General features: G+C 58.3%; 1 protein-coding gene and 2 pseudogenes across 1 annotated transcript, besides 1 other annotated feature; all 3 read right to left on the bottom strand.

Annotated features, from left to right (window-relative positions):
• Nucleotides 1-23,640: part of a sequence feature (areas not merged during assembly with more than two copies in the genome that could not be assigned to a particular haplotype) that runs on past both edges of the window.
• Nucleotides 1,471-4,332, bottom strand: Tc00.1047053506813.190 (trans-sialidase, putative; the record flags this gene model as incomplete). The annotated part of the gene is made up of 1 exon (XM_814250.1): nt 1,471-4,332. The coding sequence occupies one exon, from the start codon at nt 4,330-4,332 to the stop codon at nt 1,471-1,473; it is 2,862 nt and encodes a 953-aa protein (XP_819343.1).
• Tc00.1047053506813.170 lies at nt 4,687-8,397 on the bottom strand (annotated as a pseudogene).
• On the bottom strand, nt 11,570-21,985 carry Tc00.1047053506813.160 (annotated as a pseudogene).

Genomic DNA, 23,640 nt, shown 5'->3' with positions numbered 1-23,640 from the left:
ATCCACGCAAGGAAGGCACACAACGCCAGCAGCCACCCACCATGCAGAAGGAGAAGACATCCACCACCATCTCCCCCAGCTCATTCCCGCAGCCCCAGGGAAATGGCCAAAACCCGCGGCCACCACACAACGCACACGGAGCAAGCGAACCCTCATCCATCCATCACGCGGCACAAAATTTCCTGCCATCCCGCCATCAATGGGACACGAAGCCCAACTCAGCGCAGTCACACGCGGTGCATCACACCCACAGGAAAATAGTCTCGGGGTGCGCTCCCTCTCTCCCTCCTCCTCATGGCCACGGAAGAAGACAACAGCCGCCACACGCAACTGCCAGCATGCACTACAAAAGGTGCATTCAAATCCACTGCAATGTGCATCTTGTGTGTGTGTGGTTGTGTGTGCCTGCAGCAACACAAAGCAAAGAAGTGGAAAAGAGGGAGCAGAGTATGTGGAGAGACGCACAAAAATGTACAGCGGAGACGCATAACGGAAGCAACAAGAAGAAGACCGCTCAAACTCATGACTGCACTGCAGCCCAAGCAGCGGCAATTCACACAATATTTATTGAAAACAAAAAAACGTCCCCTTCGTCTTATGTAAACCCCACCACACAAAATAATTATAAATGAAAAGAAATCGTCCATTGCTGCTCCACACAAATTTAAAATAAGAAAAAAGTCGCCTGGCAGCCGTGTGGCCACACCAAACTGTCTGTATGTATTTTGTCCACAAAAGAAAATTAAAAGGATGGTTGCGTGTGCTTCAACCGTCCGACCCTCCACGTGTCCGCACATCGTTTATATTTCATGGCGTCATCCGCGTGTTGCTGCTCCCCTCAGCCCTCTCATCGGCGCGTGAGTGCGGCCCGCAGAGCACAGTCACTCGTGTGTGTGGGGACTGAGAGAAGCACGCAGACATGACGGCGGTCGCGTCACTCCATCGGGAGAGTGAGCACAGCAAAGGAAAAATCTTAAAAACACGGCGGCAGGGTGTGGCTGTGTGTGTGGCGCTGCGGGTGTCTGCCCGCCCTGGCCGCAAAGAAACAAAACAGGAGGGAAGAAATGTGTGCTCCGCCCCACACGCCCTCGTCGCACGCCCACACGTCACGGCTCCCTCAGCGCGCCGTTCGTCGCGGCCCCTCCTCATGCGTGCAGCAGGCGAGGCGCACAGGGCCGTCGTTGTGAGCGTGTCGGTGGGTGTGCGAGTGGAGCAGTTGGGCGGAAACACACGGCACCCCTCGCAGGAAGAGTGCAGCAACAAACAATTAAAAGAGGGAAGAGTAGAAAAGAAAAAACGCGTCCATAGTGATTGCCCCAAAAGCAAAGAAGAAATGGGGATATAAAAACGCACAGCAAAGCAAACAGGGAAAAGCAATAATAAAAAAGTTATTAAAGAAGATAAATTAATTACCGTGTGTGTCGGTACATGGAAGGTCGCAAGGTGTTCCACGCGGCAGCCAGTCACTCCTCACAGAGCCGCAAACCCCCACAGTCCCAACGGAAGGAGAAGCAGCGGCAGCAGTCCGCTCCCGCACACAGTGCCGGCATCGCTGTTATTCCCCTGCGACACATTTCCGAGACTGCTGCTGAGTGCCGCAGCATTTACTTCGCCGTCCCGTGCATGGATGTCCTCCCCTTTCTGCCCATCCGTTCCTTCCGCCGTCTCCCCATTAGCACCAGAGCGCCCTCCCGCCTCAGGTGTCACGGCGGTTCCATCTGGCGCCATGGTTTCAGCGGTAGGGGCATTTGTATCTGCTGTGGCGGGAGTGCCCACTGACGGTTGTTGTGTTTCATCTCCCTGCACCGTGTCTTCAGTTTCGGCATCCACCGTTTGGCCTCCCTCGGACGAAGAATCAACATCCACATTTGAATGTCCTTCGGGAGATGTTCCCGACGCTGACTGGTCTTCGGACTGGTTGGCTGCTGGGGAAGTCGTAGCACTGGACACCGCTGACGTGGATAAAACGCCACTCCCCGCATTTTCACTTTTCTTCAACGAATCCTGTTCAGTCTGCTGTTGCCCGCCAAGACTAGACGGAGTTCCGGCTTCCGGCGTAGCTTGTTTCATTGCCTCTGGTGGAGTACCCTTCACTGTTTTTGCATCTTCTGCTTTTGGAATAGAAAGTTTTGTGTTAAGCGCAGTAATCTCATTGTCATCCAACGGGCGGTTGTACAGCAGGACGTTCGTCACAGTCACAGACACACCTCCTCGGCTCCCTGAGTCGCTTTTTGCACCTCCATCCCCCCCAATGTAGAAGTGGGAAATCTTTTTATCTTTCGTATTTATCAAATCACATTGTGCATCTCCCAATACAGGCTTACCATCGACGTAAGCGGAGCCTTGGGTGCCATTTCTTAACAAAATCACGACGTGGTGTGTTGTATCCGTCGCCAAAGTGCGGCTTTGATCCTCAGAGTTTCCGCCACTACACAGCAGCTGCCACTTCTTTTCTTTGTCGTTGTACGAAAGCTCAAAAGTTTTTTTTTCTCCTTCACGACTCAGACGCACACCCATCACAGGAATGGGAGAACCCTCCTGCGGCACACCGTGGATGGACACCGTCGCCACAAGAGTGAAGTTGTAGTTCGCAAAGTGGTACAGCTGATTCTCCCCCTGACTGCCAACAGGCCACTCCGCCCACGCTCCCGTGAACTTCACACCATCGGAAGTCTTTGTTGCCCCTGTATCATCTGTCTCCCCCGCATCCTCTGTTGCCTCATCTTTCTTCTTCACTGTGGCGTTCACCCCGAGGTACTCGTCCATCCATGTGTCATTAGAGAAGTTGCCGGACAAAAAGCCAATCAGCCCATCCGTGATCTTAACAGTATTGCTGCAGGCATTTTCAGATGGGGCATCCTCCTCAGCACTTGAGAGGCACAACTTGGAGACAGTTTCGTCCACTTTCTTCCACGTCGCCAGCACCTCCTTCACACGTTTCAGCTCCGCAGTCAGAAGCACAGAGACCATACCGAGTGATGTATCCTCAGCGCCCTTCTTCTTTTCGTACAGTGCAATCAACTTCTCCTCATTATTATCAGTTCCACTTTCGGCACTTTTGTACAACAGGGAGCTGGCGGCAGCGTCATCATCGGATACCGGCCCAATATCAACAATGTGCGCATTGTCCGTCAGCCAAAGATGGAGTACGCCCTTTCCATTGCCTCCTTTATCAGCCTTCTCGGGATACACCGGCAGAGTAACGAGCATCACATTTTTATTGTCACCAACACCGTCAATCGTCGCTGTGATGAACCCGCTTCTAACGGCCTTCGCTTCTCCGTCCTGTTTGTTGCCCCACACGCGCGAGAGTGTCCCGAGTGCCTCCGTCCACGACTCCCCCTTGTCAGCGGACTCGTACACCCTGCGGCGGCCATCATCACACGCAGTCATCATCATGAGTTTTTTGTCCTCCTTCTCCCCCCACTCCACGACGGAGGGAGCACTGCAGTCACCGTCAGGAATCTCCTTCGATAACTTCCAACTCGCAGCGTTACCGGAGGTGAATATGAGCAGCGATACGGCCTTCTTCTTTCCCTCCTTTACATTCTTTGTGCCTTCCACTGGGAACACAAGTTTATCGCCCTTCATCTCAAATCCCGATCCACCACTTCCAATCAGTCCTTCCAAGGATTGAAGTTCTTCGCCAAAAGCTGCCCGTAACAAATCCGTAGTCTCCTTCCAGTCAATTTGCTTGTTACTTTCGTCACTGACGTTCCCTTTCACCAGCAATAATCCCCCGTCATCGGCACCGCCCTCCACAGAAACACCGGCTGCGGGTTTCCCGCTGTATTTCCCAACAAGCATGTAAATATCACTTCCCTTCACAACTGTTGTTGGTCGGCTCACATCCACTTTCTTCTTCTCGCCTTGGGAAACGTCCTTCTCCAAAACTTTTGTCCCCTTTTTGGCATCTTTAGGAAATTCCTCCTTCGATTCTTTACCCTTATCCATCGTGAGTAGTTGGGATACAATGCCAATAAAAGTGTGATCCTCAGCATCCTCTTTCCCGCACATTGCCTCGGCAACGGCAAACACGTCACTCCCCACTTTTAGAAGGCCGGGAGCACCCAACGATTCCACAGTTACACCACCCTCCTCATCCTTCATGTCCTTCCATTCAAACTGGGGTTCAGATGACTGCTCCGCAGCACCACCAGCGTTGCAGCACATCATCACGACGAGGAGCAATGCAGAAAAAAAGTGATGCCGGGAAATGTTGGGCCTCTGCGGCTCGCTCTCTCTTCCTTCCCTCCTCCTTCCGCGGGATCCGGTCACGCGGCGACGGTTGTGTGTGCGGGGTGCCATCACTGCAGCAACACGTGAGAGCATTTAAATATGTGTGTGTGGGCGGTGTGTGTGCTGTTGGTCCTTTCAATGCCTTCGAATTTCACAGTAGCGATTCGCGCTTGGTTGTAGCTTCCTTCCTAGCCTGAGTGTTTTTGTGTGCAAGAAATCAAATTAAAATCTAAAAAGCATCAAAAAGAACGTGGCAAAGAAGTGGGTGGCGCCACCATTCACGGCGTAACACATCCGCTTCGTCGCAACCGCCACAGTAATTACCCTCACCGTCCACAACGGCCCAATCACTGTGAGGCCACACACAGAAGCGGAGACACTGACGGTTGCGCACGGGCCAATACACCTTCCAGCAAACGGCACCAACCAACAGACAGAGAGGAGAAATTAGGAGCGAGCAGAATCCCAAGTGCTGCGGGATCCTTGCAAGCACCGCCCCCTCACTGTAGTACCTTTAAAGCGTTCCTCGCTGCAACATCCCCCAACACCCGCTCGACGTGTCGGTGGATTTTCCCGTTCACCGGAAGAAAAACAGCGGGATGCTTCGGCAGTGGTCGAAGACACACAGAGCGCACCGTGGACGCGATCAACGAGCGCAGACCCTCGTGAAGTGCGATCCCACAACCGCAATCCCTCCATTTACTCTCGTGGACGTGAAGGAGTCATAAAATGTCCTCTTCTCTACAGCAGTCCCGAAACGCAAAAAAAAATCTGCAGGACATCCCGCGCAGCCACGGCCTCCTCAGCAGCCCGACAGTCCATGCCGCCGCACCGATCCTCAAGAGGTCGCCAGGCCCGGTAAAGCAAGCAAAGGGAGACCAGCAATTTGGTCAGGGCGTTCAGCAAAGTGAGGCGCAGCAGTCGGTTAAGCGCGGCCCATCCACGTCCTCCCCCTCAACAGACCCACCACAAAGTCGAATCACACACCCTGAAAGGAGCCGTGGCGTCTAAAGAAATAGCACGCACAATAGCACCTCGTGCTTTCCTCAATGAAGTTTCACGGCACACACGAGGCACCACAAGAAGGGGCAAATAGTTGCATCCCATCGGCATAAGCACGGGAATAAAGCGCGCATTCTGCCCCTGTGAACTCCCATCCAAATCGTCTCAGCCACAGAGTTTCTGTCGCCGACCCTCAGAAAGGGCTGATGCATCAACTGCCGCTGACCGATCACCCAGCGATGCAACAAAAAGAGCTACCGTCCCTCGAGGTTCGTCATCACCCATTCCTCCCATTGAGGGAAGGGAACGCAATGTAACGGTGTGGACGTGTCTAGCCGACAGAAATGAAGGAAGTGGCTCCAGCCGTGGAACAAATTAAACGAATCCTCCTCCCAAATCCTTCAAAGAGACCGGTCGGTCAGCTGCCGAGGTTGACGGCGCGGAGGACAACACCTTGAATGTATGGAGCACCGTGGCAACCTGAATATATTCCGCAATGTCCGCGGCCAGTTCATGTCCGTACAAAGAAGGGACAGCAAATTCAAAGGGGCGTGTGAACCCGTCAGTGATCACCCGCGCCGGAGGATCGCCACCCCCACCCTCCAAGGGCACCTCAACGACGTCAAATACTTCCACCGCATGGCACCCACAACACAATCGCGTGGCACAAAGCATCGCCTTGCAGCACCCCATGCAATGCGGCAATCGAAAACCATCTCGAACACGGCGTGCGACAAAGATACTGAAAGAAGGCGCAGCAAATGTCGTCCACATCTCAGCAATTCCAATCATCCAGTAAAAGGCAGGAGCACCAGACAGTACCCACGGACTCACCGAATATGGCATCAAACGGCAGCGAGATGTCAGATGCCGAAAGGTCCGCATTTTCCTCTCCCGTGACACTTCCACGGATGAATGCAAATGCCGTGCACTGCGGCCTCTCGACCGCTTCGAGACAACGTTACGGCCACATGGCGACGGCCCAACGTGGCTGGCGATCAGATCCAGTCGTCGCGGCGAAACAGTACAGAAAGTAGGGCGATGAGCACGCACATTCGCCTCGTTGATGCCTCCCTCCACCGCAAGAGTAAAAAACGCCTTCCCAACAGCCACACTTCGGGTGGCTGAAACACCTGCCCTCACACCGGCGATGACATCTGCAAGCGCCTGTAATTCCTCGACACAGCCCGTCAAAAAAAACCAACGGCGCTCAAACCCTGCAGTCACACATCCCTCGTAACCATTTGCAAACTCGTTGTTCTGCAGAAAGACCCAAACAACATAACAAGAAGACCGTCCATTGCTGGCAAGGAACAAGAGCACGTTGCTTTCATCCTGCAACGGAGGATTATGCCTCCTGCATAACGCGGCCACAAGTACGCGGTGCACCAACACCGAAGCGGTGGGCATGTTGCCCCATGACCCTCCCCCTCCACAAAGGTCCAAGAGGTGCAACAGACCATCCTCCCACCGAAGAAAAAGCCCAATGGAGCGGGCACTGCAGTGTGCGGACCACCCAGCAGAAACACCCTCAGAGAACGAATGCTCTTGAATGCCCTTCAGAAGAGACCAGCGGGTTGGTCGTGAAGCCAACAGACACCGGAGAGCCACCTGCCCTGCACGCATCCAATGACGCAATTGAGAGCGCAATGCTGCAGGCCACATCAACCACCCTGTTCTCGTCTCCGTCTGTGCGGGCACGACAGTCCTGCCATCACCCTTCGCCCTCACAAAGTATTCCACAGGGTCCTTTGAACCAGAGACCACCACACGGCAATATTCCAGCGGAGGAGTGATCTCCATACCGTATAAAATAAAATGTTCCCCACGTCGAGGACCGCAGTGAAAACGACCATAACGATGAGCAACACAATTGTTATCTGTGCCGTAATTCATCAAAACACTCTATCCTCCGTTGGTTTAGGCCTCTGCCACACGAAGAGGCACAGATGTAACATCATTTGCACGCAACAGAGTGAAATCCGCAAGAACATCGTCAGAGTCATGCAGGAAGCAACAACCACCAGCACGGTCAGCAGCTGTTGTGGCCATATTCTGCAAAACATGATCCACGCCCACAGGGAAATTTGTTGTCCAGTTGCACATATAATTGATGGGCCAGGCAACGTGGGCCACAAAACGACAACGCCAGTCGATATTAGGCCGTGGAGCCGCCAGTGAGAGCCATTGATTGGAATAAACAGCAAAGCCACCAACGGCCAAAAGGAGCTGCGACAAGGCATTCGTACTTCAATCAAAGAACGGATTCGTCTCGTCTAGGAAGAAGAAAAAAGAACAATATTTTTCCTCCTCACAGAGTCTTCCAGCAAAAAAACACCATCATGCGATCCGTCCTATCGGCATTACTCAGGAGCACAAGAACTGTGCAATGTGTAGAGGGCGCTGCAATCAAGCGAATGAGATGCTCCACGGTGGCGAACAGACTCCTCCCAGGCCAAGCATCAACCAGTCGCGAGCAGCATGCCTCTTCATGGACTTTCCGTTTTGGTTCCAACCGAGACGGAGGGCTTTCGTCGCTCAGCACCAACCCCGCGTTGCGTCGTGTCGTCAAACAAAACAAGTGAGAACGACGGAGCGCGTCATCAGGGAAATCGCCCCCAAATGTGGGAAACGGCATCGCAGACGCCGGAAACACATGCGCATGATGTCCCTCCACGTCAGCTGCGCAGCCTGTCAGATGAAGGAAAATTCGGTAAAACGAAAGTCAGCGCACTCACCTCCACCCCAGGCAGTTTTATCAGGACGGTCGAATCATCAAGCTGGGAGCTCCACAATTGTTGAGGGATATCGTGACGCTCTGACACGTTTACATGCGTGTCCACACAATGTCCTATTTCCTTTTCCCCCTCTGCATGCGTCCGTATCGTCTTTTAAGCCATAACAAGGACAGAATAGATGGCGAGTGGCACCTGGTCAGCCAGCGCCGTTCCATTCCCTAAAGCACCAAAGATCGAGGCCTCAAAAACAATGGCCATCAATCAGTGATGCCGTTGACACAGGACCTCCTCTGGCCAACGCCACACACTTGTTCCGGAGTACATGTTGTCCCATGCCTCGCTGACGCCGCCCTCAGCGTCCTACACGGGTACGCCGTGCATTCACTCCCAAAATACGGATGTGGACTACAATTTAAGAAAATTGCACAATGCGCCTGCAAACTGCTCGTTGAAAGTTGTCATTGTGTTGAGCGTCAGGGGCAACGCACTCACACGTTGCGGCCCCTCAGGAGATCAAAGAAGATAGCAACCATCAGTCAATTGGGATGGACTTCGCAAACCCCTTGCGACTTTTGTCCGATGGGATGCTTCAGTGCATATGAAACCTTGTCTGTGGGACGGAATGCCTATGCGCTCTAAAAAAGTAAGCATGAACTCACGGGAGAAGAATACATAATATAGCGGAAGCAAAATGCCACGAATAAGAAAGAACGGTGAAAACATTATATGGAGGGGTATATATACGAAAATAGGCGTTGATCAATGTGTAGATATATCGATATGGGCATGAGCATAAAAACGATACTTTATTCTTATTCATTGATGCATCTGTATAGATATGGATGTATCCCTTCGCTCCCCTAAAATTTGACAGATTGCTTGGTTTCTTGGTTTATTGAATTGCTATTTTATAAGCTGCGTATGTATATAGATGGGCATGTAAATATCGGTATGAATATCTATTCAGCGCTGTTGATATATATATTGCTACTATTCCTCGTGTCTTCTCAAACAAATACGAAGGCCCACACGCCAGCCACCATCGCAGAGCACGTCCGCCCAATGATCGGAGATCTAAAAGAGGGCCTCGGCACCCGAAGTGGGAGCCGCAGCGGAGTAAATGCAGAATTGCCTCTTCGCACAGTTTAAATCGGCCGGTTCTCACAATTTCCGGTCAATGCCGTGGCGCGCCGTGCGGTAGCGGGTCAGTCAGTCACTGCTGTGGCACTGAAACACGCATGTTGGACGGCGAAGCTCAGCCGGTGGAGATCCCATTGGGCTGTCGTCGCCGGGCAACGTGCGCCTTCTCGGTGGCCTGACCTCTCTGCCTTCGTGACATCGGCAACAGCGTGACGTCCACCAACGCATGTGTGCGTGCCATTTTAGGCGCATGCTGCACTCTTTCTCGGTGGCATTCTGTGCAGAGGCGGGGTTTCTGTGTGGGTTTGATGTTCTTCATGCGGAGGTTCAACCTTTGCAGCGCGTGTTTATTTAATCTCCATTTTTAGTGTCACGACTTTCTTGCTGTCGGGTGTTTGTGCCGTGTGTGGGTGGTCAATCCCCGGCATTGCCCGCCTGCCCGTCACATTAAAAGCGTTTACAAAGTGCTTCCCTCTTCGGTGCCGACTGTGGCTCTGTTCTGGAGCGTTCGTGTGCTCGTATGCGGGACAGTGGTCCCGCTTTTGCTTGAGCCCTCAATTCGCACAGTGCATGCATTCGAGCGCGGTGCATGCCGTCAGACCGTTATATTCCTGGCAGCGACTTCTATTTGTCGGGGGAACTCGTGCTTGTGTAAGTGCCGAAGATGAATTACGGTTTCGGATTGCTTGTCCTACGACGCCGTGCGAAAACTGCGTGAGAGTGACTTCGGCCTGGGCTTTGCGGTCTGCAGCGGAGGTGCGATCGGCGTGCCGTCCCTCGCTCTCGTCCCCGCTCAAGTGGCGGGTGTTGGTTCCGGTGGGATTTCTGGCGGTTCCGACTCATCGGGAAAGCTGAATTCCCGCAGCTCCTGGAGGCTCGTCATGCCCTGGGCGTCAGCCATGTGCGTCACGACACTAATGAAGCAGCTGCAGTGCCTTCCGCACACCGGACAGTCTGCCGGCCGTCGGATCGTGGCGGGGTGGGGTCCAGCGGGAGGAGGAGGCGTTTCCGTACGAAGTCCTTTGCGTGCCTGCTGTGCGGCATCCGAGCCGCACCAACAGCATGTGCGTGGGATGGCGAGTTGCAGTGGTCGTAGCAGCCATCCGTATTTGTGGGAAACTCCGGTGCGGAGGCGGGCCAGTGCGGCCTCTACCCCACGAGTGAGGGTGGGGTCCGTGCGCGTGGGTTCCCAGTCGCCTCTTACGGCGGAGCGGCGAGCCTCTGGCCTGAGCTGTCGGGCACGATTAATACTTTCGGCCAATGCGACGATGCCGGTGGTCCATTTGTCTGTGAGCTGCGAGAGGTCGGACGCCTTCTCGGATTTCGCATCACAAGCTTCGTTCCGGGACACCTCGCAGTGGCCAAGGACAAGCTGCATCCGTGTGCGCGCTCCTCGGCGCTGCGGGCAAGAAAAAATGGTACGTCCACAATGTGAGTCACCAGGTGATCCAGAACCGTCGACGTCTGCTCGCGTGCTTCCACAGTTCGACGAGTAGGTGCATGGGCGCACGCTGCCGTGGAAAAAGTCCCGGTAAATATCGCACTCCCCATGCTAACGCCACACACCTCTGCATCTGCTGTGGCGCGTGAATTTCGCACGGCCGGAAGAAATTGGGAAAAGAAGCAATTCCTCGTGGAGGCTTCCTCGTACCAGCGTGGCCAATCCGCAACGATATCCCTTGCCGGTGGAATGCGGTGCGACAAATAAATCAAAGGCCGCGCCGTGAAGGGATGTGCTAATAGCCGGAAGTGGCCGTCACACCTCCTTCACACACAAAACGTGCGGGCCGTAACGGGCAACGAATCCCAATGCCGCGTCATCCAAGGCTCCCACGCTCCACGTGCACACATGAGAGATCCTGACATGGCGGCGGTGCGCTCGAGGATAAGTGTGGAAAGTGACTGGGAGGGCTTGGTCCGTCGCTTCCGCCGCTAATAAGACATCGATCACCCCGTGCACTCGCCACACCATGGCAGGCCGGAATTACGACAATGCGTCGCGCCTCAATACGCAACCCCGCTCAAAGACGTTCCTGAAAACTTGGAGACCCGCTGCTACTCTGTCGCCGCTTTGCTCCTGCAAAAATTAATGCCCCCTGCATGTAAACCCACGATAAGGCAGAGCCGCAATTCATTAATTCCGCTAGGCGGTTCGCTGAATCCTTCCTCCATTGCACAAAATGAGCGTTGAGTTCCTCGCACGCAACTCCATGAAATTACAGTCCGGTACAACATGGCATCAGGAGTAACAAGAGCGACAACTCAATCCCCTTCCACACAGTCATCGCGGAACGGGAAAAACTCCTGGAAGCACCCGCTCAAAAAAGAAACAAATCGATAGTAACAACAATCAACAACACTATCGGTGCTGTTAACGATGGCTGGCTGTGGGGCGCAGCACAGCCGTGGCCCCTCAACATCGTATAGTTACTAATTCCGCGTGTTACACGTCACATGGCAGCGTAATCGATCATACGGCTCGCACTGGATGCACGGTCCAGCGGGCTCAGCGCGTCTGAGTGGGTGTCACCAGCCATGGGTTGCAACGGCGGTGCGGGTGGCCGGTACGACGACGCGCCGGTGGCGCCTGAGGCGTACGATGATGACGTCATTTCGTGCGGCTTCTGCGCGTCCTCGTCGCTCTCCTCGTCATCGCGCAACAGCGCCTCCAGCCCGCCACGCCGCGGCTCGCGCAGCTCCTGCCAGTGGCAGTCCTCCGCGTACCACACAACGACGCTGTACACAGCGACCGCAAGCAGCACAGTCGTCAGCAGCAGCACGATAGCCGCGTACGCCCTCGCACCGCCGTCGCTCGGCGCAAGATGGTTGGCCGCGCTGATCACGCACAGCGCCGTAAGGAGCACAAAGCTCGCAGTGTGCATCACCGTCAGGAAGGCCGAGCGCATCATGTTCGTGAAGGCAACCACGCCCGCGCCCGCAAGCAGCACAGCCGCCATGCAGAAGTACTGGACATGGCAGCCTCCCACGGGCGACTGCACAGCAGCAATCAGGCACACCACACACAGCACCGACAGCTGGAACACGCACCAGTACACGTAGTTGCCCTTCATGTTCGTCAGCATGCCGCCATACATCCGCTGCTGCGCCGCTGGGTGCCAATACCCGACGGGGTACAGCAGGCGCTCGTGCAGCGGCTTCCTCGAAAACTGCCAGTACTTCGTGAAGCTCGCGCCCGTGTGGCGGGCAATCAAGTAGCACACACCAGCAGGGAACGCCACACCGTACAGCACGCCAAAGACGCCAACCACGCGGTGCTGCACGCGGGCGCCGGGCATCGCCAGTGCAAGCACGGAGCCGAAGAAAATGCCGAGGTGCATCGCGTGCGCCACGACGTACGTCAGGCTCGGGAAGCGCATCGCCGCCCACGCACTCGCCGCGTCCACGCCGCGCCACCGCTGGAAGGCCGCCGTCACACCGCAGTGCACGCACCCGAACACAGCGGCGAGCAGCGCGTTGCCCACCACCATCCACAGCGGGTCAAGGGCAGCGAACACCGACAGGAAGTACGGCAGCGCAACGGTGCTCTCACTCTCCTGCGCCGAGGCGCATGGCATCCTCGCGAACACGCCGAGCGCCTGCATCTCCAGGATGGAGCCCAGCCCGCCGGTCACCACCACGGCAACAGCCGCCGCACCCGCAACAACGCCGGTGATCGCCGAGAGGGCGCTGGCAGCGGCGGGCAGCGTGTTCGACCTGATCGTGAAGGACCCAAGCAGCGCACCCTTGCAGCCGCCAGACACAGCCGCAGCGCCGCAGCGAATGACTATCGTCTCGTCGGCAGCAATGAAGTAACCGCGGTGCACGGGGACAGCCAGCTCAAGGACGGTGAAAGGATTCGTCGCGTTGCGCACCCACGTCGCGTTGCGCAGCATCGCTCCCCACGGACCGCCAAAGACGCTCGGCTGTGCCGTCGACACCGGCACGAAGCTCAGGTGCGTGCCGAGCTGCGGGCCGCTTGCCCATCGAAATGGCGGCGGCAGCGCCACCATTAGCCGAGTCGGGACGGCACTCCCACCGCCGCGAATGTCGCTCTGCGTCAGACTCCCTCCAGCCGCCGTCGTCGTCACGGCAAGCGTCGGGCACGCCACGTTGCCCCACCACAGCGTGCCGCTCACCGACGCTGTGGGAGTCCGCGTGGACGACAGCGCCACCGTCTCCGTCACCCGCAGCGTCTCCGTCGGCCCATACGGCGTCGCACTGTAGTGCGTCGTGCTCATGCCCGACGTCCATGTCGGTGTCGGGCTGCGCGTCTCCGTCAGCGTCACCGTGTGGCTCAGCAGCGGCATAGCGGGCGTGCGGTTGCACCCGTCCAAGCGCGGCAGGTACACCGGCAGGCAGTCGCGCCCGTACCCGCCTTCAGCACAGCGGCAGACGCACGACCCCGACATCGCCCTCGTCGCAGCACCAAAGCAGTGCACGTCGGCATCGCACACGCTGCACGCCACGGGGCGAAATTCCCCGATGATGCCGGCGGACCTGTAGTCCATCGGCTGCAGCGCCTGCCCGTTGAGCGTCAGGCACCCCACAACGAAATTTCGGCCGGCACCCCCAAGCGCAACGGTGCCGTCCATCACAACGGGCCCGCTGCCGGCGTTCTCATAGAGCGTCAGCGTGCTCTGCACGAGGTCCGCACTGCGCGGGTACGACGGCAGCGACAGGAGCCTGCCGCTGATGCTGTTGCCGCGCACCGAAAGCCACGAACCGGACACGAACGACGCCGACCCCCGCAGCTCCAGCAGCGCGCCATCGGTCAGCACACCGGCGTTGTCATTCACTACGACGGCGGACGCGTTGGCCGCCACCCCGCTGCCGAACACCAACCCATGCGCGGCGTACACCTGGCTCCCCGACACGCGCAGCACAGCGCCCCCAGACGCCACCACGCGCGCAATCGCGTACAACGCATATTCGCCACCGAACACAGCCGCGTCCAGCGCGACACCGCCACCGACAAGCTCCAGCACCGCGCCATCCACCACCACCGTCCGCCCACCAGTCATCACGGTCACGAGGGCCACGCCGGACACAACCAGCACGGACCGCACGAGCCGCAGGCCCGACAGCACAAGCACCGGTGCGTACGGCGAGGACTGCGAGCCGGGAAGATACACAAGCGGCGTCGACCTCGTGGCAACCAGCAGAGAGTCCGTCACCGTCAGCACAGACCCCGCAGGAAACGTGCCGGTCAGCACAAGCGCACCGTTCAGCGCCTCCACGTCGCACACCGACAGTTCCACCGGCCCGCTCTCGTCGCTCCCCGCCGCCACCGCACCGCGCAACCCTCCACCGCCCATCACGTACAGCACGGCGCCGTTCAGCAGCGACACGTTCTGCACAACAATCCGCACGCCGTCCCGCGCCATCCACGGCACGTAGAGCACCGGACTCACGCCGTCCAGCACAACGTGGCGCAGCGTCACCTCGCTTGCACCGGCAGGCACAACGAACACCGACCGCACCGTCACGCCCTCGCGGACGAACATACTCGACGCAGTGCCCATAGCGGGCGGCAGCGCGGGAGCTTCCACAGGCACGCACGCCTCGCCGTACCCGCCGCTGCCGCACGCGCACACGCACACACCGTTCCTCATGCTCGCAGACGCCGTCCCGGGCGCGTAGCAGTGCGTGTCCCTGTCGCAGGCGTCGCACCCAGCAACGTCGATGCTCCCAGCGTCGCCAAAACCAGCCGCAGCATACTCTTCCGCCGTCGACAGGACACGGCCACCGGCGTCGTTGCACGCCACCCTCAAATGCGCCCCAGCCAAGAGCGACAGGCTCAGCGATAGCATCCGAGGCAGCAGTGCTCGGTTGCGCACAAAGCTCAGCGTGCTCCCAGCAGCGGTCACGGCGCCAGCGGCGTAGAGCATCTCCCTCGAGACACCGTCGTGCACGTTGTCCTTCGCCAGCAGCATCGACCCACCGGCCAGCCTCACCGTCGAATAAAACGCCACCGCGTAGTCCTCCGTCGACGAAAATTCGCCCCGCACAAGCGCCACAGCGGAGCCCGACACGCTCACAGCCCCGCGCACAGACACCGCGTGCTTGCACAGCAGGAAATCGCTGTCAACAAACGCCACCACGGAGCCGCCGCTGGCCGCAACACCGCCCTCCACCGACACGCACAGCCCCAGCGCCGTCTGCACCAACAGCCCGTCCACGTGCAGCGCTCCGCGCGACGACAGCGCCACGCTGCCAACCACCAACACGCCAACAGCATCGCGGAACACAGCCGCCACGTGAGTGCGCGCGATGGTCAGCACACTCCCAGTCAGATTCACGCTGTGCACCACGAGGCACGCGGACGCGTCGCCAAGGTCGTATTCGCCGCGGTACGCAACACGCTTCTCTGCAGTCAGCACCGAGTCCACCACAGTGACGCGCGAGCCCGGCGGGTATCGGTTCGCCACCACCACGCCGCCGCCGGAGCGCGACTCAAGCCCGCTGATCAACACATCGGCGCGCTCGCCAGCAGGCGGGTCGGACCGCCACCCAACAACGTACAGGCTCGCTCCGCCCAAAAACGTGCAGTTCGCCAGCGTCACGTTGCGCACGCTCCCTGACATCGACTCCACGTCCACCACGACGTCCGCCGCAAAGGTCACACCGACGTAGCACGCCACCGACGTCCCGAAACCGGCGTTCACCTCCACATCCACACGCACGTCGCGCACGCACAAGTCGGCGCCGTCGGTGCTCGGTGGCTCGGGGACAGCGACAGGCAGGCACGCATCGCCGTGGCCACCCTCCGCGCAATTGCAGGCGCAGCCATCACTCGAGGCCGTCGTCGTGTACGCGGGGAAGCACGACGCCGCAAGGATGCATGGGTCGCTGCAGGTCAGGATGGTGGCATTGTACACGGACGGAATAAAGTAGTTCGCCTCCTCCTCACCGTTCACAGTATTGCACGCAGCCACAATCGCTCCGTTTGTGATATCGCTTGTCCCTAAAAATATCCACAGTGCTTTGGTCATTCCCCTGCTGGACATGACTTGGTTGCCGGAAACAGACACCGTGGAGTCGCGGAGATTCACTTTGGGATAGAGGGAAGCAAACGCTTCCGATGGGGATTCACGGCAGAGGTTGCCGCTCAACTGCAGCCAGGAATTGTAGTAGATGCGGGAAGAGTAGCTTGGGTAAAACACAACCGAGCTTCTCTGCATGTCGTTGCCCTGAAACACAACCGCTGACCGAGACTCCACACGTGATGCCAAAATTAGTAATAAAAAGTACCTCACGGGTCTCGTCACAAGATTGCCCCGGACCACCACGGCAGAGTTGTTCAGTACACTCAGCGACAAGGACTGGCTAAAACCCTCAATATTTATCAGCGTACTGCCACCGCCGTCCATATGAAACGTGTTGCCCACCACCGCAAACACGGAGTGCCACGACACCCTCAGCGCAGATCTGACAACGTAAATGGCGATTGACGATGCCGTCACGCTCTGAAACACATTGCCACTCAGAACCACCGCGGAGTCATTGGCGATCACCAGTCCATTCATCGCGACACACGACGGGATCCATATGTCCAATCCCGACCGAGGGATCAGCCTCGTGACCGCAAAGTGGTTCCCGCTCATCGTGATGTTCGTGTGCGGTGGAAACACACCCTCCGGGCTGAGCAGTGCGTCAATAAATCTGTTGCCAGTGACGACGATGTGCAGCGACCCCACAGCGGCGTACACGCTGCCCAACAGCAACAGCACGGCGCCGTCCCTCCACGTGCATCCATCGAACGTGACATGCGCTACGTCACCCGTCATCGCCCCAACCAGCACCGTCAGGCTCATGCCGCCCCCGCTGAACGTCACATTGCGGTAGCACAGCCACGACAGCCCACTGCCCACTGCCTGCGCAACCTCGGGGTACAGCATGTCGCTGATGCACTCACCAACCGGCGGTGGCGGTGGTGTTGGCGGGCCAGAAGGCACAGGCGCAGGGACACACACATCGCCGTGCCCTCCAGCAGCGCACTGGCAATTGCAGTCAATGACAGCCGTCGTCAGCGGAGCAAAGCAGTCGCCGTCCCTCGTGCACTCACCGCACACCGCAACCGTCGTCACGTTGGTGATGCCGTGGAGCTCCAGTTCTGCCGCCGTCGTCACCTTCCGTCCCGCGACCGTCAGACACCCAGCAACGAACCGGTAGCCGGCGTCAGCCCGCTTCAGCAAGGATACCGACAACCCCGTCGAGCCCATCTTGCAGCCCGTCAACGTTACCGCACTGCTGTCGTCAATGCTCACAAATGCGGACTCAGTGTCGTAGAACATCGCACCCACTTCCACGTCGTTGTCGCGCCAATCCAGCCAGCTTGACCGCTGAACAGTCCACAATTCATCGTTACAGATGGCGTAGCGAGCTGAGCCGCTGTTCCCCACCATGCGCAGCACGCTGTGATCCGACACGCTGAATCCTTGGTGCTGATACAGCAGGCTTACCCCGGAGAACATCTTATTGCTGAGCAGTGCAAAAACGGAGTGGTCACTCACACTGAGACTGTGCACGTAGAACAGGTATTTGTAGCCCTCAAAGCTGCAGTACCGCAAGTACAGCGAGCTGCCACCCACCAGCTTCAGCGTCCCAATAGAGTAAAAACCAAGAGCATCACGCTTAGTTGCATACGCCTTGACGTTGCTGACCAACAGCGTCGACGCTCTCAACACAACGTTTCCCAGCAAAAACACGCTCCACATGTTGTTCACAGTACCCGATAATTCAAACTCGAAGGATTGCACCGCGTCAACCTCCGTGACGGCGATGTCGCAGTGCAGCGGGAGGGCACGTAAAAAAGCAACGGCGGAGGACCGCAACACCGTCTGGCTCACGCGGATCAGGATGCCGGATGACTCGGCCGCCCCAGCACCCCCAACAAACTGCAGCGCGGCTCCGTCAAGGAATGTGCACCCGGTGAGCGTGATGTTGATGGGGAGATGCAGCGGCATACTGTTGAGGAAGAACGTCAACACGGCACCCATGCCGCTGAATGTCACACCCACGTAGCAGTGGTGCGTCTTCCACATGTTAAGCGTGAGGTCTGTCAGCGTCTGGTTCACCACGCAGCTCGTGTCGCCGTCGACGGCTCTCTCCGCTACGGGCGGCACAACCGTTTCGGGCACCTCGAAGGGAAGACACGACGCGCCATGCCATCCGTCCTTGCAGCTGCACGAGCACGAGCCGCGGTCCACCGACTCCGTCCCGGGCATGTAGCACGCCGCGTCGTCGTTGCACGTGCCACACCTGAAAATCACCACGTCCTCCGGAAACACACCGTCGTACGACACCTCCTCATCGCCCTGCAGGTTGCACCCCACCACAAACCGCGCGGGTGACGTCAAGATAGTGCTCCATGGAAGAAGCATGGCAAAGATAGTGTTTCCGCCCACCTGACGGTTGTGTGAAAGCACCACGGTGGCGCCGCTGCCCGACAGCTGAATTTTGTACTGGGGATACAGAATAGTTAGTACTGAGGCTGCACCCACGCTGTTGCCCTCCACACGCCACTGCGCACCTCCCTCAAGTGTCACCGAGCCAGACAAATGCAACAGCACGGGATCAAAAGTTTCCGTCCCGCCAACGAAGGTGCAGTCCGCCACTCGCAGCAGCCCGCGGAGCTCACGGTGGTATCCCCAAAAAGAATAACGCCATTGACCGCGCTCATCGTGTTGTTCTCCATGCCAAAGAAGCCGCCGTTCTTCACATCAACAGCGTAAACGTAAACAGATGATTCCACACCGTCATCATCCTTCGTTGCGCTCAGCGCATTTCCCTTCACAATGATCCCGCCACCATCAACAACAACAGCAGCGGAGAAATAAATTGCGTAACAGCTCCCCTCGATGTAGTTGTCGAGTAGCAGCAGCGTCATATTCGCACTGAGAGTAAACTTTACAAATAAAATGGCATGGCCCGACATCGTCACAATCGTACTGCCAACCACCAGTATTTGGGAGCTCACGCCAAAATCACCCTGAAACACCAACACTCCGGAATCCATCATCGAGGAGACCACGCTCACGTGCACGCGCGCACCACTCCCCTTGATCGACAGGCCAACGAGGACGCAATGTAACAGCGTGATGTTGAGTGTCTGTTGTGGCGCGTCGAAGCTCCACAGGTCCAGCACAATCGCGGCAGTGGAGGTCACGTTGACAAGGCACAGACCACGCACACCGAGATCAGGATAGTCCACGGAGCTGATGCTGCCACCGTGCACGCAGCGGACCTCCGTGTCGTCCGCATCGGGGAGCGGGAGCGGCCCAAGGCCGTCCGGAACAGCAGCTGGTAGACACGTGTCACCGTAGCCGCCAGCAGCGCACACGCACTCACAGCCGCTGATGCTGCTCGTCCTCGCAGCGAAGCACACGGCGTCCACAGTGCACGCACCACAGTCCAACATCTTCACGGGCGCCAAAATATTGAGCTCTTCTTGGTAATCCATCACAGGAGAGCCCCTTAGCTCGTTGCACACGCCGTAGATGGTCGGGTGCGAGTCGGATGGTGGTGACCAGTTGCTTGTCATACTTACAATTGTTGACGAGTACGAGCCGTACGTGAAGTTGTTGCCAAGTATCGACCACACACTCCGATCGCGGAACGCCACGCCATTTTTATTGGCCACGTACACAACGTAGGCGGTGCGGAACTCGTTGTCGCGGTGCACCAGCCAGCTGCCGCCAGTCACGGTCAGCGTGTTTGCTATGAGCATGGCGAAGCCAAGACGAAAAGTGGTGGACACAACCTGCAGTACGCTGCCGCCATCCACCGCAACATCCTCAAACACACACGCGCCCTTGTAGTATTCGATGCTCGGCGTACTCCACGAGCTGTTCTGTACGGAGAACACGGAGCCGCCGCCAACACGCAGGTCCGACGCAAGAGCGTACATCACGTGCGTCCGCGACCTGACAGCGCAGTTGTCCATGTAGAAGACGCTGGACAGGTGCACGCCAAGGCCGCGCTCCACGAGAATCGCAGCGCACGATTCCCCGCCACACACCAGCAACGACCGCGTCATGACAAGCCGTGTCGACAGGAGCCGAACGCCGTCCAGGACAAGCGCGGGGCCGTACCGAAATTTCTCGTGTCCACGGGTCGTCGGCACGTACTGCGACCCGCCAACCGTCGCACGCAGCGTTGAGTTTGCCAGCAGCACACTCGAGTGCAGCGGCATCGCGCCATGCAGCACGATCGTGCCCTCCAGCGAAGTCACTTTCGTCATGTTGACGAGGGCGTGGGGCACCAGACGCGCCGTGCTCTCGCTAAGGCCGCCAATCCGCAGCTGCGCGCCGCCCGCAAGCACGCAGTGGCACAGTGTCACGTTCAGCGCGTCAGCGAACGTGTCCATCGAGCGCAGATCCACCGCCACAGTGATTGGTCCGCTGAACACCACCGAGTCGAAGCACGCCGTCGCCCGCCCGCCGCCAACCGTCACCGACTCCGTCAGCGTCACGCCACTCACGCAATCCTGCGCATCGCCACCACCGCCGCCGGCCCTCGCAGACGGCACGTCGAACGGCAGGCACGCCTCGCCCACGCCGCCGGCACGGCAGCTGCACACGCAGTCGGAGAACGACGCCGTCAGCGCATCAAAGCACGCCAGCGCGGCCGCACAGCCGTCGCACGGCACCACGCTCACGGAGGACAGGCCGGCCATGCGGTAGTCGCCGCTGCTCTGCAGCACCCGGCCGCCGGCACGGTTGCACTGCACCGACACGCCGCCGCTCGTGATTGCCGGCCCGGAGACAAGCGTCGCGCCGGTGGCAGTGCAGCGCGCAATCGACACGGTGCCGCCGCTAAGCGTCACACCCGACAGCGACGCCACAGACGACGCCTTGCTCACCGACCACACGTCGTGCAGGTCCAGCCACCCGCCGGGATCGATCATCCCACCGTCGCAGCGCACCAGCGACGACGCAACAGACCCCTCGACGCCCACAAAGCGCAGCACCGAATCAATCACCGCGAGGCTCTCGCCAAGCACAATGCCGCCGCCGCTGCTCACAACCGACACGTTCGTCACGGAGAACACCGAGTGGCTCCGCAGACTGAGACGCGACGAGGACGCCACATGCATCGCGGACGCGGTCGGACCGCCCGACGCCTCCAGCAACACGCCGTCAAGCACCACCGCGCTCGACAGCAGGTCCACGCCGCCGCCAACATACACCGCCGACCCGCCCGCCTGCAACGACCTCAGCACAGTGTTGCTCACACGCAGCTGCGTCTGCAACAGCGACGTCGCGTGCAGCACAAGCGGCGACGCCACCGCGTCCGTCAGCCCGCTCAGCTGGGAGTAGTGCATTGGCCCCGGCGTCACAATCGTCGAGTCACGGACCATCACGTTCGTGCGTGCCGGCAGGTTGTGCACAAACACAAGCGAGCAGTAGCCGCCGGACAGCCCGATCACGCTCACCTCCAGGCTCCGGTCACTCGCCGGCTCGCCGCTGTAGCCCCGCACGTAGATCTGCGCACCGCCGTCGCACACGCAGTTCCTCAGTTCGATGCGCAGCGCGCCGGGAAGCATCGCCGCCACGTCGAACACCACAGCCACGCCGTTCGTGATGTACACGCCTTCCATCAGCACCGTGTCCACGGCGCGGCCAACCGTGATGGCTCTGTCCACCGTGCCGCCCCGCAGTCGCAACACCACCGCATGCACCGCGGGCATCCACGCCGCCGCAGCAACCAGCGCCAACGCCACAAGCAGCGCCACACGCACAGCCGCAATGGCCCTGCGCCGCACACGGTGCCGGCTGCGCGGACACGCACCCTCCGCAGACCGCATCCACCAACCCAGACAAGTACCAACGAGGCTGTCGTGGTGTGTTGCACTCTTCCCGTCGACCATAACTACTGCTTAGCAAATCCCTTCCTAAATATGGCGAATCCAGTGACACAATTCCGCCAGATCGTTATACTAACACCGCTAATCCTAATACAGCAATTAATCCCTAACACTTTGAAACGATAGTGGTGCTGGTCGAGCAAAAGTATCTCTAAATGCACGCTCAGAAAAGGAATAAAAGGCAGCAACAGCAGTAACCAAACACAGTGGCACGCTAAAACATCCGGTCATAGACAATAACCATCACAATACAGCCGCCGAAGTAACGCCGCGCTGACGCAATCAAGTGAGTGACACCCTCGCACTCCCACCTCCCACACAGTCACCGCGCAGAGTGGCGGAATCCCGGCAAAAAGTCAAACGACCACTGGCACCGCTCCTGTTACCGAATGGCTGCATCACAGGGCGGTCCCGATGCCGTGCACGACACACAAGAGCCGAGGCAGACCACGTGGCAGCGATACGACCGCCAGCCATCAAGCGCGTCCAAAAGGTGTTGGTGTTGGTGGTGCGTAAGTAAAGCGGAGAGCTCGCCGGCCCCCAGCAGTCAATGCCTCGTTCCTCGTTCACGCGAGTCGGCATTGCACAGCAGGCAGAGGCACCATGCGCGCACGACACACACAAGAAGGGAACAAAGAAGCACGGCGGCAGCACTTGGTCACGGGGAAAAGGGTCCATGTCGATTGCATTCCGATTGGCTCACAGACGTCCGGATGGTAGTCGTGCAGATGCCGCGCGGCTGTTGTGACTGCAGTGGATTGAGGGGATGATGAAAGGGGTGGAAGACGCGGTGCGGTCCTCATCCATCTCGGTTAACTGTGACACCGGTTACGTCATCCCGTCAGATCGCCTGCAGCAAAGACCGTCACCGTCAGCAGCGGTCGGTGCCTTCCTTCTCCCACTGGAGCGCAACTCCACCGACGCAGTCGCTCGTCTCCTCCCCCACCAATACAACGAGGGAACAACGGCAAAAGATGAGACACGCACGGCAGGCGCGCAGTCGCAGATCCCATTGCTGCCGCCATGAGCAAACAAGGCTGGCTGCAGGACTCAAAAAGAAGGGTAAGCACCCCATCAAACGCCTTGGCATCACGCGGAAAAACCGCAACCGACACACAAAGCGTCGTGAAGCAGCCACCAAAACCAAAGCTCCTCCAACAAATCCATCGCGAAGCAAAAAAAAAACAAAACAATGCCGGTGCAGAGGCAATAAATGGTTGTAGTGCGCAGCGGCCGTGGCATCGCACCCTTCCCTCATCAAACGGCACCGCACCACAACGCACCGTGACGACAGCGTGCAACGACGACGATTGAGTAGCACGCACAAAGCGGCATAAACCCTTCATCCCGCACTCGCTCAAATTTATGCTCTCAGTACGTACTGCCAACGACACGGGGAAGGACACGGAAGGGGACTGTCCTGTCCATCCTCCTTCTGCCCACAACAGACCTTCCCCATCCTCCTCCTCGCCACACTCTGGGTGCCGCGAAACGCCGTCAAGCAAAGCCACGTGTATGGAAGTTCCCAATGCGCTGGGCGAGGCTGGCAGCCACCCACGCTCATTCTCCCGCACACATCCTCTCCCACAACCTTCCACACAACAGGGCAAAGACATGGAAAAGAGAAGCCCGCCGCACAACACACGCAGAAGC

The sequence above is a fragment of the Trypanosoma cruzi genome, genomic scaffold (assembly GCF_000209065.1).
Source record: "Trypanosoma cruzi strain CL Brener 1047053517045 genomic scaffold, whole genome shotgun sequence".
In the NCBI taxonomy this organism is placed as follows: Eukaryota; Euglenozoa; class Kinetoplastea; order Trypanosomatida; family Trypanosomatidae; genus Trypanosoma; species Trypanosoma cruzi.
This window is presented reverse-complemented; position numbering and strand designations above follow the sequence as displayed.